This window comes from Artemia franciscana, chromosome 7 (assembly GCF_032884065.1).
Source record: "Artemia franciscana chromosome 7, ASM3288406v1, whole genome shotgun sequence".
Taxonomy (NCBI): domain Eukaryota; kingdom Metazoa; phylum Arthropoda; class Branchiopoda; order Anostraca; family Artemiidae; genus Artemia; species Artemia franciscana.
The window spans coordinates 18,211,326-18,228,921 of record NC_088869.1 but is presented as its reverse complement, the minus strand read 5'-3'; the positions used below and the strand labels follow the sequence as shown (position 1 = coordinate 18,228,921).

The 17,596-nt window shown below is 35.9% G+C and overlaps 1 protein-coding gene across 1 annotated transcript in view; it reads right to left on the bottom strand.

The window, feature by feature from the left end:
* Positions 1 to 17,596, bottom strand: part of LOC136028930 (survival motor neuron protein 1-like) — a 46,114-nt gene that overhangs the window by 8,651 nt on the left and 19,867 nt on the right. Inside the window, exons 3-4 of the mRNA XM_065706908.1 lie at positions 7,605 to 7,708; positions 2,939 to 3,099 (exon numbers count right to left, since the gene is read on the bottom strand). Of these exons, the coding sequence (XP_065562980.1) occupies positions 2,939 to 3,099; positions 7,605 to 7,708 (265 nt within the window). The remainder of the gene's footprint in view (positions 1 to 2,938; positions 3,100 to 7,604; positions 7,709 to 17,596) is intronic.

Genomic DNA, 17,596 nt, shown 5'->3' with positions numbered 1-17,596 from the left:
GGGGAGGTTGGAGAAGACCTCCCAAGTTTATAAAATGGTTCTTTGTAAGTGGTCTTCCCTGGTATTCGAACCCTTTAATAAAAACTATGGTCCAGAATTATCTAAAGGTTAACTATGGCTGATGTTTAGCAGTAACAACCGCCCACTAAAAAAAAAGCGAGTAGTGGTCGTATACAGAAATTTAATATACCTATGATATTGCTACGAGGTTTTCAAATGCAACAGCACCATTTTTAATATTGAAGCCATGCTAAATATCTGAAATTGAGGAGTTTGCCTGTTACTATCTTTGATTGTAAGTTGGGAAATAGAATATATACACAAAGTCGAGAGCGAAGATAAGGACGAATCAGACGTTTGTGCTGCAATGAGTTGTTTCTTTTTTTAGGAGTATAGCACAAGCCAGTTGTATATCTGTGATCAAATCTGGAAACATAGTCAAAGCAAAAGAATGCCAGAAAAACACTTTGAAACAAGATTATGGGGATACCTAATATAAATGCTATTGACAGGGCCGTATCCACGATGTTTTTCGGGAAGGAGAAGGGGGGTAAAACAAAACTTCAAAAAACACATAAAACTTTTTATGTTCATTTTTGTTACGCTTTTACAAGTCGGAGAAACATTTAAGACGGGGTTCAAACCCCTAGCCTCTCCCTCGGATACGGCCTTGGCTATTGATGAATATTGTTACACAAAAATTACTACATAATAAATTTATTGATTGGACCTACTCATCTTGTTCACATTCATGACGTGACGTAGATTATTTGAATGCGTGCCAAAAATGTTGCGAACTTTAAGTAAAGCCCACAGACTAGCTTCGAGTTCATCAATGTTTGAGTTGTCAAAATTCAATGCTCCCTCGAATAATTACCAGCAACAAAGCGGATCACATCCACTCATGTAGAGCAAAAAACCACAATTCATGCAGAAAGTAAGGACTTATCGCTCCCTTTCGTGATCGTTTATTTAAATAGCTATTGTAACACTCATTAATGAACGCTAAATTATGCTACTTTCACAATCACAAGAAAAACGCAAATTAAGGTCGCCTGTTAACGACACTAACAAAATAGCGTATGAAAAATCTAGCAAAATCAATGTGTTTCTACGGCACTTGACGGGCTGTAGTCAACACTACACTCGACTCTGCATTTAGACACTTAGTTAAGTGGCAAGTCCAGAAGCTAGGCCAGTAGCTCCTCCTTTGATTATAAAGATTTCAGTGACCTGCCCTGAAACTAATGATATGTTATCTTTCATTTACCAGTCTTACTGAATAAACGTTAACCGCACTAACCAAAACCCGTTTTGGTTAGTGCTTATTACAACGCTGCCATACAATGGGGAAATTTCAGAGGCTACGCCCAAGAGACCATTCAAACCTTCTATGAATGAATAAACGATGTCAATGAAACCGATTCCGTTGATTAAGCGTATGAAATGCCCACTGATCCTACGTAGATTTCCACTGTCTTGTGAAATTCTTTACACCGTTTTTTTTAGAATCGAATTTCTTTCGGTTTTATTCGTTTTAATTCTAGTCACAAGATATGTCTACTATTTTACACTGCACTTGCTGATGTTGAGGATAGATTTACAGATGGCTATGGCGAAATCATTCTGAATCGTTTGTCGACATTCTGGTAAGGCTTTAGAGTTTGGTCGACCATTTGGTTTTTTCCGCTTTTTTTTTTCAGAGTTTGTTCAACCATTTGGTCTTTTCTATTGCAAACATTTGGTTTTTTCCCACGAGTTTAGCGAAATATACGAGTTTTGCATTTTAACTCTTACTACTATGTATTGTTTTGCCTCGGCGCTATAGAGACCGAAAATTGTTCGCAACTTTGATGCCGGTGATATTTTGAAGTCTTAAAAAAGTCAAATACAACCTCAAAACAAGTTTTTTTACGGTTAGGTCCTAAGCGATTGTTTGCATTGACATTATTAGGTCTCTTGTTCAATTGTTATGATGTTTGATTCTTTCGGCCGTCCTAGCCAAAGGGGTTCAAGTCCTGGTGTTACTGATTATTTGGTTTGGAACGGGAGTCAGCGGTTTGACTCAGTAGGCTCAGCCAGAGTCAACCCAGCAAAAAGTCTGATGGTTCGCCCCTAACCATGCATTGCACTCCCAGCAAAGGGCAGAGAACCAGGAGACGGGCGCCTGCGCAACGTAAACAATTGATCAGCAAGAGAGAAAGTTCAAGTTGAGCTTGATGCCTTTGTAAGTTTGTCGAGTGAATGCTTGTTTATTTGTTATTTTCTATCTTTTTTTTCTTTGTGTTGCTCCTATTATATAGTAGCTTATAAATAAATCATTATTATTGTCATTATAGTTTTATGTTAAATTTAGGTAGACTAAAATTTTCTGGCGTAAGATGTATGGAAAAAAAAATCGCTGATCATTTGCATAGTAAAAATATATTAAAATTGTGTTTTATAGAAGAAAAAATGTTAAAGGCAATAAAAAGAAAAAATGAAGTGCATTCGGTTCCATGTAACCATAAAAGCAAATCAAGAATTTTCTAAGTCAGGGCTGTATCCAGGGATTTTCCTTTAGGGGGGAGGGGGAGGGTAGCAAAAGTGATTTCGCACGGTGAGGGACGAAAAAGGATTTTTTTTTAAGGAAAAATGATCGGTTTACCTGCATTTTTATGACGCATTTACGATTCGGAGAAATATTGATGAGGGGGGAGAGGTCCAAACTGGGTAGCCCCAATCTCAGAAATGGCCCTGCGCAAGGACCTTTCAGCAACGCCATACCGCGATACCTTGGGAATTGTAAGAATTCGAACTTAGTTCAGAGCTTGATGATAAATGTTTATTTGCAGACGATGGGAAATCCATATTTTGAAAATACCGAAAATCAGACTTCATCCACTTTATTATTGAGCCCTCTATTAATTATTGCTCATCACTTAGTAAAAAGACTCACTACTCTTGAAAGGAAGCAGAATTGCCATTGGCTTCCATAAATGCAGGCTCCTGCTGCCTTGATCGCTCAGCACGTGAAGAAGCAGTTGGCGTCGATGGTCGCTCTGTGGGTTCCGTTTGCATGCTCGAACTATCAGATTCATCATCCTCGGCAACTGCTAGCTAGGAAACAATATATATATATTTATTGAGAAAGGACTCCGATATGAAAAAGAAAAAAGAGCCCATACAAAAGAGAAAAAATGAGCAAGACCATATTAGATCTTCTCCCCTTAATTCATACAAATATTATACAAAATAGCACTCAGTAACAAAATAAAAAGTTGGGCAATAACAAGTAAAAGCTTGCCTAATTTTTAATTCATCTTGTCTAATAGGATTCATAACCACATAGGACGAGACAAAAACTGAAAAAAAATCGTTGGTCGACTAAAAAAAAAAAAAAAAAAAAAAAATCGCATTAAGAATAACAAAAAAAAAAAAAACAACATAATCAGCCAGCCTATTTTTAATTCATATTTTTTTTTCGAACATTAATAATATCATAGCGTAAAATAAATATACGAAACGAAAGTTGGGCGGTTTTAAGAGCTAAGGGTCTGTCAAAACCAATGAAGACATGCTTATGTGTTTCAGGCATGTTTTTTTTTTTTTTTTTTTTTTTTATTCTTTATTTACGTTCATACTGTCATAGAAAATAAAACTATGAATTTGCTAGACATGAGGAAAAAAAATGTAATGTTCAGAAAAAAAAAGCCTACCTATTTCCGACCCATCGATTTGTCTTACATTGAGTGACATAGACAGTTAAAAGAGAAAAGTAATTGTTAAAAACAATACCAAGACATACAGAACGAATGAAAAAACACAGAACGAACAACATATAGTTAAAAGAGACAAGTGATTGCTATAAACAATAACAAGACATGCCATCGTATTTCAACGTATTTTTTTTTTCTAGCATTTATAGTAACAGAGCAAAATAAAAACTACAGGAAACGAATCAGATTGTCTGAAGAAGTGACTGAGAAAAAGTAGCGACATTTACCCAACTCTTTTGGCATCTCAAGGGGCTGATAAAATACAACTAGTATAGGCTAACATAACCTAAGACCGTCGATGGAAAAAATGCGTTAGGACCATGGAGAAATAGATAATTTGGGACTTCAGTCATCAGAATTACTTCCGAAGGACGGGGTCCCTTTCCCACACTTCCTCCATGTCTACAAAATTTTATCTGGCCTAGCTAGAGTACTGTTGCCTGGTATGGCACTTTGGTCAGACATCAGAGGAGTCATATTCGCAGGAAACAATTCAGCTTAAGGCCTTAGTGGTTGTATCTAGGGAGACTAAAGTTCTTTATCTGAGATTGCTTGGGGACTTCAAACTTGAAACTGCTCGACCGCCGTCAGAATCTCTACCAAAAGTTTGATTATCCCTTTTGAACCATTTTATTCAATAAAATTTACTTCATCTATTTCATCATTCCTTCAGATTCCCTCATGAAGCGGCAACATCTGTTACCAAACAAAGCTGATTGTCCTGCGACATGTGAGATATGAACAAGGTTTCATTCGGGGTTTTGTACAAGGACACTGAGCATAATTATGCCATATAGTGTAATTGGGTATTAAATTGGATAGATTTAATATTGAACTGTTTGAATAAGTTAGTTCCTTTGTTTATTTCATTTTCTTTGTATGGCAAGTGTTAAGCAGAATAAAAAACAAGTTTTGTCGTCATCACCTGTTTTGGGGGTTCTTTTTGAATAAATCGATTTAGGAGCATAAAAGGACACAACGGTGGATATTCAGATAAACGCATTATATCTGATAATGCAATTCGCAGATATATTTTATCGCAAGTCCCATGGCTGGTAGCAGTCCTACAGAGTGCGGTGATATTTCATGAATTCGTGTCATATTTTTTTAACTCTAGATAACATTTTATTGAGTGAATTCCTGGTTTTGTACCTGCCTCCCTTTGTGACGGTTAAAATCGACGGGAATTTTAAAGAGATAAAAGTTGTAATAGAAGTCTTGATGAATGTGGGAACGACATAACTCAGGCCCTTTTTGAGATGACGAGAACTATATTTGAAGACTCCTGTTATACGTATAAGCTTATAAACAGTGCATATCACCCTTACAGAAGACTGGGGATATTAAAGCTTTGTGGTGATGTTGATACAAAATTCGCACCTGTTAAGCAAAAGAAAGGCGTTTGTCATCACCAGAAAGAAGATTTAATAATTCAAGATATGATTATGGCAATTTACAAGTATGATTATTAGATGAAGAAGCAGAATACTGATAAAATGAATATTACATAATAACTCGCTGCTAATCAAAATTCTGACTGATTTCAATCATCACAGGCTGTGAGTCTGGGCAGATTACGGTTAAGCAGATTACTGACGAGCCTGTCAGCAGAACCAAACAGAAGTCCAGACTGATTCCTATACGTGCACGGAAAAACCGATTTTATAACTCATTTGTGCCTTTTTTAAGTCTATGTTTAACAGTGCATAATTTTAGTTTTTTATGTTTTTGCAATTGTAAATTAGCCAAGAGCTACGAAAGTTTTTTAATAAACCGCTCTCTCTCTCTCTCTTTCTCTCTCTCTCTCTCTCTCTCTCTCTCTCTCTCTCTCTCTCTCTCTCTCTCTCTCGCTCTCGCTCTCGCTCGCTCTCTCTCTCTCTCTCTCTCTCTCTCACTCAAAGCAAAGAAAGGAAGAAAACAAGGACAATAATTTTGCTCTGTTCGGGTTTTCCAAGCTTCGTACGAGTAAAATTGAAAGTGGCGGTAGGTACGACCCCAGAATCCGTCATCAACTTTCCCAATAAGTCTCAGTAATTGACAGACTTTTATAATCTGCTTGTGTTTAATCCTGAGACCTAACGATTACCAGTCTTTTACCAATCAGGATTTACCAATCTTTTACCAATTACAATCAGGATTCACCAATCTTTACGCATTTAAATTGGTCCCAATAGAATACAGTAAATCAAATCAAGAAAAAACATTCAAGCAACGTTACTATGTTAATTCAGGATGGTATCTGCGATTGAAAGAACATTCCTGTAAAGTCTCCCAAGAAATTGTGTTGATATTAAAGACTTATATAGATGCCATTCTGAAATAAAATATAAGTTCTTAAAATCGAACAATTTTGATTTAAACTCAATTTTGCAGGAAGAAGAACAATACGTTTCTTTGACACACTGCGTTTCTTTGACGAAATGAACAAGAGTTTCAACAGAGATACATCCTTTATTTAGACAGTGAAAAACAATTACAAAAGTTCTGAATATTTCTGATAGAAATATTCTGGGTAAAATTCTAGTTAATTGACTTCTTGCTATCTCGGAAAATGTTTAGGTTAGGAAAATGAAACTTTCAGGGATGGGTCTACAGGCTAAAGTATGTCCCGGGAAGGTATTTTAAAGCACCCACCTCCACTCCTTCTCCCTCTAGATGGCCCTGAAATTTGCCTACATGACAGGTAAATTTTGACCTATTGTAAATTATTTTTTTTTTAATTTTAAATTTAATTTTTTTTTTTTTTTTTTTAAATTTTACCTATAGGTAAATTAAACCTAATGAAACTTTGGCAAAACAACATTTTACCTTAATTTTCAGTTACTAGTTGCTTTTTCTCTGCCTTTAGTTCTGAAAATGCAATTCCTGTTATTTGAGTAGAATTTTGAGCCATATCAATGTTTTTTTTTTCAAAATTTAGGAAATGTATCTGCATATCTTTAAAACCTTATAAAATGGAATTGAGCAAAGTTATGAAGCTGAAAACAATTTTGTTGTACTTCAATTGAAAAGAAGATCTATTTTGCAAGGTTTCACTATTATAACACACATGTTTTAAAGGTCATCAAAGGTCAGGGCCCTCTAGAGGGAGAAGGAGTTGAGGTAGTTGCTTCAAAATACCTTCCCGGGACATACTTTAGTCTGTAGATTCATCCCTGTAAGTTTCATTTTCCTAACCTAAACCCTTACTGAGATAGCAAGAAGTCAATTAACTAGAATTTTACCATATTCTGATAGAAAAAAATGATAGAACAGAATATAATGCTGAATTTATAATTATAAATTCAGCAACGTTCCGTATACAATTAGATGAAGAAGAAAATTGTGCCATCTGAAATAAGAATTATAAATTTAGCAACATTTTGATTACAACTAGAAGACGAAGAAGATTTTACCAACCCTACTAAAAATTCAACATAAATTTAAGCATGATTAAGGAACTCAAGACTTTGAATAAACTAAGTTATGAACTTTTTGAGCCAATAGACCAGTAAAATTCCATGATCCGGAAGTTACTACATTTATTTCAGTATAAATATAATTTGTGTTAATTACAATACTTTAGTATTTCTGCTCATGATGAAGACCGACTGTGTCTTCGAAATATACAGAACTTTTGTATTTGTTTTTCACTGTCTAATAAAGGATTTATTCCTATTGAAACTCTAATTCGTTTCGAAGAAAAACAAATTCTCTAACTTTTATCCCCTAAAGGTCAAACGAATATTTACTACCCCATAGACATTCATTATCGGTCGGCGTGACAAATTTCCGGCCAAAGCACAATTTCTATTCCCCTTAGAGCCTACCCCTACAGTAGAAACAAAATAGATATATATTTCTTACAGCGCGTTTTTCTTCCTCGGAATCTTTCAGTTGTCTGTCTCTTGCTCTCGTTCCTCCTGACCTCATTAGCGATTTCAAACTAACTTCTTCTTCATTTTCATAGCCTTTAAAATTAATATAATTAAAAAAACAAAAAAACAACACACTGATGATTAAACGCATTCCCTAGACCTAAACAGTACAACCGGAAACCTAAAATAGACCTGAAAATAAATCAAACAAAATGCCGTATATACCGACTTAAAAAAAATTCCAGGGGTTAAAAGCAAACTGAATTGATTTATTTTGAAACCGACGCTATTACGATTATCACAGAAGTGAGTGCTTAGCGAACAGAAGCTCATATGCTTTAGCCAAAAAGCAAGACGATGCGTATCATGTCTGCCTTCGAAATATCGCAACAAATAATTCGTCAGTTCACTAGATCCACTCAAAGTCAATCCACGTAATTTTATTTAAAGACAAATAAAAAAAAAAAAATCTTTCGCAAACAACCAAGACATGCATCTTAAAAACAATAACGGCTAAAGCAAAGCAGAAAAATTCGTATCTTTTTAATAATAAGATAAAATATTTCAAATCTAAGTTCAATTGTGCCCATATAATGAGGGTCAAAATAGCTCCTGTCCGATAGAAGACTAAAAATCATACAAAACCGTAGGATTGAAAATACCTTACCTTAACCACGCCTGTTTTCATAGGCAGTACAATTGCGCTGCTTAAGCAAAGAGTGGTACGGTTTTAAGGTTGATTTTCCCCAGGCAGCTTTAGATTGAAGAAGATTTTGAGCGCACGTCAGATCGGGCTCGTTTGATTGAAAATTGAAAACTCTAGTGCCCTTTTTATGTGTATTAGTTTAAGCTGATTAATATATGTCACCATATCTATATGCTGATTCCAAATATATAAAAAGGATCAAGTTTAATGTTACCCATCAAAAGTCACAAACCCAAAAGAGTTTGCTTTATATTAGAATATCCCCCAAAAGTTATGGAATCTTACTGAAAATTTCACCTTAAGGTTCAGCGTACCAGAGAAATAGAGGTTTCAAGCTCCCATCTGCAAAATTTCGTGTTTTTCGCCAGAAAAAAGATCATGGATGCTTGTTTATGTATTTATTTATATATTCTTTTGTTTTTCTTGAGGTGATCGTGCTGGAAGATCGGAGAGGGTATAAAATAAATTTAAAAGTTCAGTACTTGTCTGTTAAAACAGAACAATTAAACACAGAACCTCAAGAAATACTCTGTCTAAGATCTGACAAAACCGGTTTGAATCGGTTTTGATTTGCCTCTTTGGGGTGAAAAAAACTAGGATCCTAGTATATTTTAATTAAATACATTATATTTAAGGGTGGTTAGGGGTTAGGTTAAAATAGGTATTTAATATAAAACGTTCTGGGTGCCCTGCTTTCTATAATTCTTTGTCATAGTTTCCATAATTTTGTTTCTAAAGTTTTTTATTATCATCATGTTTGGTATATTTTATTAGGATTAACCTAACTTGACTTCTTGAGGATGTTCTGTTTAACAGACAAGTACCAAAAGTTCCAGTGCACTCTTTAAGTGACCAGAAGGATTGGAGGGCTACTACCCCCCCCCCACTTCTTCTTTCACTGAAGTCGATAGATCAATATTATGAGGCAGTAATTTTGTTCAGCATAAACTCAAAGGTCCAATAACTATGCCTTTGAGGATAACAAGACTCCACAGCCCCCAGAGAAAGGGGTGCATGTTATAAAATTCGCCCATTGTTTACGTATAGTATTTGTTATTGGGCATCTCTGCACAGAGAATTTATCGTTGGGAGGTAAGTTTCTAGGGATAAGCTATCAAGGGGAAATTTCACAGGGGGAGGGGGAGTTTTCCAGAATTCCTATACGAAAATCATTTTATTTGTCTAAACTTTCTCTCTGGGGACTCAATTTTTCACGTAGAGAGTTTCCGGGGTGAACTGTCTGGGATAAATTCTTAGGGGGTCGAATTCTCTGGGACATTATTTCGCGGAGGGGATTTTCCATGTGAGAAATTCTCCATATGGAATTATCACCGGGAATAATTCACTGTGGAGAAACTTTCCATTGGAGGGGGGCCGGAAAATATTCCACATAGGTGGGATTACCGGAAAGAATTGAAAAGGGATCAGAGATTAAATAAAGAAACAAGTGCTTTTTTTTAATGAGAGTATACTAAGGAGAATCCTTACGGCAGAATCGTGAGCGAAAAAACTTCTAGAGGAATTTGTAGCGAGGATAAAATTGCCCAGGGGTAATCTACCAAGGGGGGGGGGCATTTTCCGCAGAGCTTTCCATTGGGGAATTTTAGTTGGGACGAGTTTCCATGGAACAATGCCGGGAAACCTGCACGCAAGTTTCCCGGCATTGTTTGGAAAACAATCAGAAACTAAATTAAAAAAAACAAACTTTTAAAATGAAAGTATGAATCAACATTAAAACGTAAAACGAACAGTTGCGAAGAGTTTCCATGGAACAATGCCGGGAAACCTGCACGCAATCAATGCCGTAAAACGAACAGAAATTTTCCATAGATAAAGGGACAGCTCCTCCTCAATATCTCACTCTTTACTCTAAAGTTATACCTTTTGTCCCGATTCTTGAATAAGAACTCCTGAAACACAGGGGCCGTTTAATTAGAATAAGGAACTTTTTTATAGTACTGGAAAACTTCCAGGTGCAACTTATTTAAGCATGGACGTAAGGAAGGGGGTAGGGGAGGGCAGCTGCCCCCCTTAAACTTTAAATTTACACTAAATATTAACGATGATTTTTCTAACGAGATGGTTGAAAAAGTTGGAAATAAACAGAAATTTCCAACTATCATTTTGGATATCAACATTCACGTTTCAATATTCAACATTGATTTTTGGTCCAGTAAATAGATAAGAGACGGGCCACGATCGGCAGGTTTTTACTTTTTTAACTCTCCGTGAATCGATTCAAGCGATAAGAAGTTGCTGAGTATGTCAAAGCAAAGGTAACTCATTCTATACCATCCTTTAAAAGACAGTTAGAATACTTCACTACTTTCCCACCTGGATGCCTCTCTATCAAAGTGGTCAGGAGTTCCGAACCTGGGCCACCCTGATGCTGGTTCGGCCGTCTAAGGCTTACGTTCGGCCACCTTACAAAAGAAACAGAAAAGTTACCACGGGTATATTACGATTGTTTTTCGGCTATACAATTAAGAAAGAATATGACCGGTATAAAAAAAAACTACAAAATGAATTTCAGTAAGGTTTAAAACAAACTCAAAGGTATTAATTTCAAATTATAAATTGACTGATCAACGCCATAAGTAAGCCGTTCCGCTAATCTTGGTGTTCCACCTGTCAGTGGTTGCAGTTTCATTTCAAGTTCTGTCTTTAAGACACTATCCGTCTCGTCAGTTAGTGCAAAGTCTCTTACTCCAGTCTCCTTCAGAAAATGGACCCGTAAGTTCTTCAGTTGCTAAATTTTTGATAATGATAATATAGTGAACAGGATTTCCTTTCTTGCTCTTCAGGTCAACCAAATATAATCACCAGCCTTGACTTTCTCAGTGTCGAATTGGAAGTTGCTGGTAGGGGGCTCGTCTTCTATGTCCATATTCGAGTCGGATGAGTTGATGTATACAGATTTATCTACGTCAGAATCGTCACTCTAACTGCAACTATTGTTACGAGAAACATGCTTTTTACCATTTAGCCTTTTCACTACTCTGACTATCTTCATTTCCATGACTAGGGCTTTCTTGGCAGATACACCTTTTATCCCAGCAGTAATGCGTTCTTTCAAAGGGGCGTCAGTGAACACTTCTGACTTTTTCACATTTTTTTTCCTGTTGATTTTGCGTGGTGAGCCTTTTGCAAAGGGGTCTGCATGGATGACCTCTTCTAACGAATCATATGCTGACCTTTGCTTCTTATTTAGAGACAGAACCTGTACTCTGTCTGTTTCGGGATCTATATTAAAGAAGGAGTCTAAATGTCGCAAAGGACTCGCGATGAGCGTAGAAACTTGCCTAGTTTGCCTAGTAGAAACTATATGTAGTAGGCATTCTGTCTGAGACACATGACGAGAGGAAATCATAATTCTTGAAAGAATCTTGCTCTAATTCCACTGATTATATTCTCAGGAGTGAAAGCCTTTGGATATCCTTTCCCCAGCAGCTCAGAGTTGTTATATACTGATAAATATTTATATTTATGGGCATTCATAAAACTTGCAGCTTCCTGGTTGCAGTAGGCCTTAAGGCACCCCATGACTATTCTTTCTAGAGGCTGTAGTTTGTGAGTAGTGAGGGGAGACATTTAAAAGTACAACACCATTATTTTTAGCTAAATCAAGCAATTCAACGGTGTACCCGCTAACCCAGTTGTCTATTCTCGGACATACAGGTGACTGTTTGAAGGGTTTGACTTAATTGATAAAAGGCTGCAAGTAAAGCAAAGAATGAGAGGCAGTCATCCAGCCATAAGTATTTTCTGAGCGGGTCATGATAGTTCCTGTGCAGAGCTTCCTTGAGTAAAATTTCTGGACACTATTTTCCTGGGAAAATAAGTAGAGGAGGGACTGTGTTCCCAATGCATTAACACCAACACAAATCGTAGTCAACTGACCTCTTTTAGCTGACGTGACTACATCAGCTGAAAGAGGTCTGTTGTGACAACATACAGCAGACCTCTTTCAGCTGTACAATAGTTTACCTTCAAATTTCTCTGGTATTTTTTCAACTAACTCCCAATTTCATAATTATCCAACCACTTATCGTTCAGATTTTTCATGTGAATTTCGTCCTACGTCAAGAGCGGGTTTCAGCATCTGTCATACTGGGTCAAAAATTTGGAACTCAATTCCAGTATCAGTACGAGAATGTAACAATAAGCGAGAGTTTTTAAAATTATTAGAAAAAAAAACATAACGACGCAGAGATGAAAATAATTTTTTCAGAATAATGAACTTACTATTTATTGAAAATTTGCAAAATATAATCGCAAACTTGAAATTTGTCAAGATTATTGAGTGCGAGGATTAAAGGTATGACGGATTTATATGTAAGTTATGACGGATTTTCAAATATTTAAATAAATAGCAAATAATTAGGTGATTTGTGTTTAATATGTTGCGGGGAATTATTATAAGTATATATATATATATATATATATATATATATATATATATATATATATATATATATATATATATATATTTATGCTGATACAGTTGGCTTGAATTTACTTTGGCTTGATTTATTTTTATTTTGTCAGTGTTAATGTAGGTAACATTGTCAGTGCTGTCAGTGCTCGTACTGTATTTAACATTGTAACATTGTCAATGCTAGAGTATGCCACCAGGCATGTGCATTGGTTTGTCATATTTATTTATGTAATTGTCGCAAATAAAAAATTATCTATCTATCTATCTGAACATGTGTTTATCAAGACCTCACTCCAAGTTATTAAAGAAAGTTCCTACACAGTGACGGTTGAAAGCAGTCGTCCTTCATAAGCTGGCACCTTCTGGCGTTGTTACTGATAGAGTTTTAAGGTGATTCATAAAACCACGGTACCAATCGTTACCTGCAATTCCTCCACTGTTTCCATTACCTTTGCATTTACAGTTAGTCGTTATTTTTACTCTTAATATTGGCGGAAGTGAATGCAAATTTACGTGCTTCTAGAGGAGTACAGTCGACATGCATATGTACTATAGTTTTTAAGTAAGTTTTTAGTCCTTTTTCTTGTTCCTCTGTTAATATTTATCATGTGTTGTAAGGCTGCAAAGAAAATCAATTCCAGACTTTGTAGAGGGATACTTAGCTTTTCAGCTGTTTTCATGTAGTCTTGCAGCATTCCTCTAGTAACACCCACGGCACATCCAAAGAATCCGACTGACTTTTTGTCAACTTAGACAGAAATAACTGCTGTGTTCTTTTCTTCTGGATCCCAGCCACCTTTTTTTCTCATCTATTTAACTTTTAAGCATTTTATCTTAAATGAAATTTAACAGGAAAAAATTAAATTTCAGTTCACCTACTGGTCTGACAGGATTAAACAACGCCAGAATTAATCAAGTCTTGGGTTTTGAGTTCGCCTTCGACCTTAAAAAATGCTGTTTACACAGCTTTTACAAGCATAGCTCACTTACGGACACCTTGATACGGCATGCCAAACCTAACCCGGGTATTTTGGCGGAACGTGGAAGTTTGCCACCCCGCGGGATGAAAAAATGCTAACTGCGAATCAGTAAAGATGACACGTCTCGAAGTGCCAAAAGACTGGCAAATAATAAAAGAACACTACGGCTTTTCTAGTATTCATAATTAGGCGTAGGCCTTCAGACAAAAATTGCAAAATTCCAGATTTAATCACAATAGAACGTGATCCAATCGGATATTTGTGGTAAAAGTATTAATCAAGGCCGGTCACTTTAAAAAGATACACTGCTATCTGTCAGCTTTTATAATCCTCCAGAAGTCCCCATAGGTCTTTATATAGAGATTATTTGCGTTGGCAGACCGTGGACTGGTCTCCCCTATACCAATTTTGATATTTAATGCAGCTCAACTTTAGACTTTTGAATTGAATTCTTTGAGAAAGAAGCAGTTATCTAACAGTAATGTGATTTGTCTCAAGTCGCTTTTATGGTGTTTATGTTTTCTGGAAATTGGAAGTAGGATAGTGGGTTTAATATATTATAGTATTGCCGGAAAATAGAACATGGAAAATGCTAAAGGCTGAGTTTTGGCGTAACATAGTAACACCAGTCTCTAAAGAACTATGTCCAAAGGACCTCAGGAAGCATTTATGAACAACCACCTTCACCCCCCCATCACAGAATCGGCTGCCCCCCTCAAAACAAGATGCTGCCTATGCCCACGAATTTAAGCTACCTTTTAAAAGATAATAAACATTAAGCACATTTTATCACACTAGTAATTAAAGGAACGAATGAATCACTGAAACGATTAGTTCTGCAGTGCAATGGTTCATAAAAGGTTATTTCTCGAATATTTCAAGAAGAATATTTGAACGTCTATAGTTGCAACTTTCAGGAAATGTTAAGGCGGATTTTAAACTCAATCAAAAGACATTCAGCATATCCAGGATGTCAAAACTGTGCATATCAGCAACATTTCAGGAAAAGCTTATGGTATCAAGTTGAAACTTTCAGGGAATACAGACGGACATATTGAACGAAATCAAAGGACAAAACGTAAATCCAGGACGTGTCTACGATATCTCGAGAATGCCTAAGGGTATCCAATTCAAACTTTAGTGGAATATAGGCAGAAATATTGAACTAAACCAAAAGACACTATGTGTCTTTTGTGCAGGAGGCACCTCCCATAGGTAAGAAAAGAAATGGCATTAAGCTAATGCTTTCAGGATATGTTTAAGTAAGTCGAAACACTAAATGGGCGTCCAAGTTGTCAAGATGACATATCTGCAGCATCTCCGGAACGGTTACGGACATTAATTTGAAACTTTCAAGGAATATTGGACTAACCCAAAGTCCAAGATACCAAAAGGATGTATCTTCTATATCTCAGAATGACCAAAGGAAACGAATTGAAACCACAAGGGAATGTCGAGGGGAGTGTTGAAATAAATCAACAGAAGTTATCTGCATCCAGGCTGTCAAAAGGGCGTATGCACTAGTTCTTAGGAACAGATAATGGTATTAACTTGAAAACTTCAGGGCATGTTGAGGAGAATGATTAACTGAAAAAGAAGGCAGGTTTGGTTTTTTATATTATCTTTGGATTTTTATTAGTAATTTTTTTTTAATATTTTGCACTGAGAGCGGTCAGATGGAGAGCTAGACCAAAATATTTGCATTGTAATCTACGTTTTTCACTGGCTTGTATTACCATCGTTTCTCTCTTATTTGCGGTTTTTTCGTTTTGAAATTACTTCTAAGGGATGTTTAGGAGGATGTTGAACTAAATCAAAAGACACTTGGATCATAGAGACAAAAAAGATCATAATTCATGGTATTATTTGATGGTATATTATTTCAGGGGTATTATTTGAGCATCCTAGTTTAAAAGGGAGCATCTGCAATATATCAAAACAACAAAAGATATTAAGTTGAAATTTTTAGGAAATGCTTAGGGACATCTTGGACCAAATGAAAAGACGCTATGCATCCAGGTTGTCAAAAGGACACATCTGCAATATCTCTAGAACAGCAAAGAGTATAGAGTATAGAGTTTTTTTTTTTTTTTTTGACTGACCGGCTAAAATTTCCGGCAATGAAGCGACCTAAAAAAATTTACTGAACTAAGAGAGCATCAACCGGACCAAATAAACTCGTTTATATTCAAGGTAGTAACATGAGGGAGTCAGCGCTCCTCGAGTCCTACAAAAGACCCAAAACCATTCAGATTTTCAATCAATTATTAAGATTTTCTACTACAACTATTACAAAAATTTGTTGCAATTTTTGTCTCCAAAATATAAATAGCAAGCCGAAACCTTAATTTTTATCCAGAGAACCCACAAAGTTAAATAACAAAATAAAAATAAAACAACTTTGAATATATTACTTCTACTAACCAATAACAAACAATATCAAGTAAAAACGAATAGAAACGAATTAAAAACAAATTCTCACAAAGAAGTTTTCCAAAGAAAAATAAAGAGCTATATTACTGAAGAGAAGCAAAAATTAAGCCAAATAATAATTCAAGCGTAAAACGAACATAAGTAACAATCTATAAGTAAAAGAAACCCATAGCGAACAGAAGTTACAAAAAAAAAACAACAATGAAGCCAAACTTAATGCGAACAGTAACTGCCACAAACAGGAATACACTAGCGAACTCTAAGCATTCTAAAGGCCAGAGCGTCGTTTGCGCTTTGCTGAAAACAAATTATGCTTTCAAAGCTTTTCATTTCTTTTATAACATTAATAAATCCAAAATTGCACAATTCTAGCAATGAATATCATTAGGCCTATATGTTAAACAGTCAGTGAACTTTCATTAGTTCTTTCCGCTAATCTTGGTTAATAACCAAGTTTTTAACAAGTTATTAACAGGAGTTAATCACATAAACTTTGGAGGAGGCTCATTTGATTGGAAGTTGAAAGCTTTATTTGGTTTTTAAAGAGTTAAAAGTAATAGGAGGGCAACTAGCACCCCGCACCCTCTTTTCCACCAGTGGATCCAATCAAAATTTTAATATAGCCATTTCGTTCAAAATAATACACAGATGATATGACAATGAATCCAGGGTTTGGCACAGCCCGCAGAGCCCAGGAACAAGAGTTGCAAGTTACGCCCTCAGGGGATTTAAGGTTTTTATTGAACTAATTTATATACACTATGGCGTTTCTGAGAATGTTGAACTAAAACAAGACACAGTATGTGCGGACAGGTTGACAAAATGACATAACTCAGGAATGACTGAGTATACTATTTTAGAACTTTCAGAAAAAGATAAGGGAGATGATCAGTTGACCAAAAAGGCCATATTTGAGTACTACTGCTACAATTACCTCTAATGCTACTGCTGCTCATACTGCAACTACTCCTACTACCAATGCTACTCACTAATACGGGTGCTGCTATAGCGAGTACTATCAAGGCTGAGAATATTGAAATGAACATCCGAGGAAATGTTGACGATAAAGTTGAACTAAGTCAAAACATACCATGCACATACAGACTCAAAAAGGGGTATCAGGAATATTTTTGAAACAGCTTACCTTATCAAGATGAAACTTCCAGGGAAACATGAGGGGGATGTTCAACTAGCCAAAATGCAACATCTACATGCTACTACTGCTATTACTGTTAGTACTAATAATAATACAAAATTATTGCTGCTACAACTGCTCCTACTACTACCACAGTACTATGATACTAGTACTTTTAAGGCTAAGCATACGAAGGTGAAAATTTGACAGAACATTGAGCGAAAATTCGAACTAAATCAAAACACACTATGTGCATGCAAAATGTCGAAAGGGTACCTTTCCCAAGAGT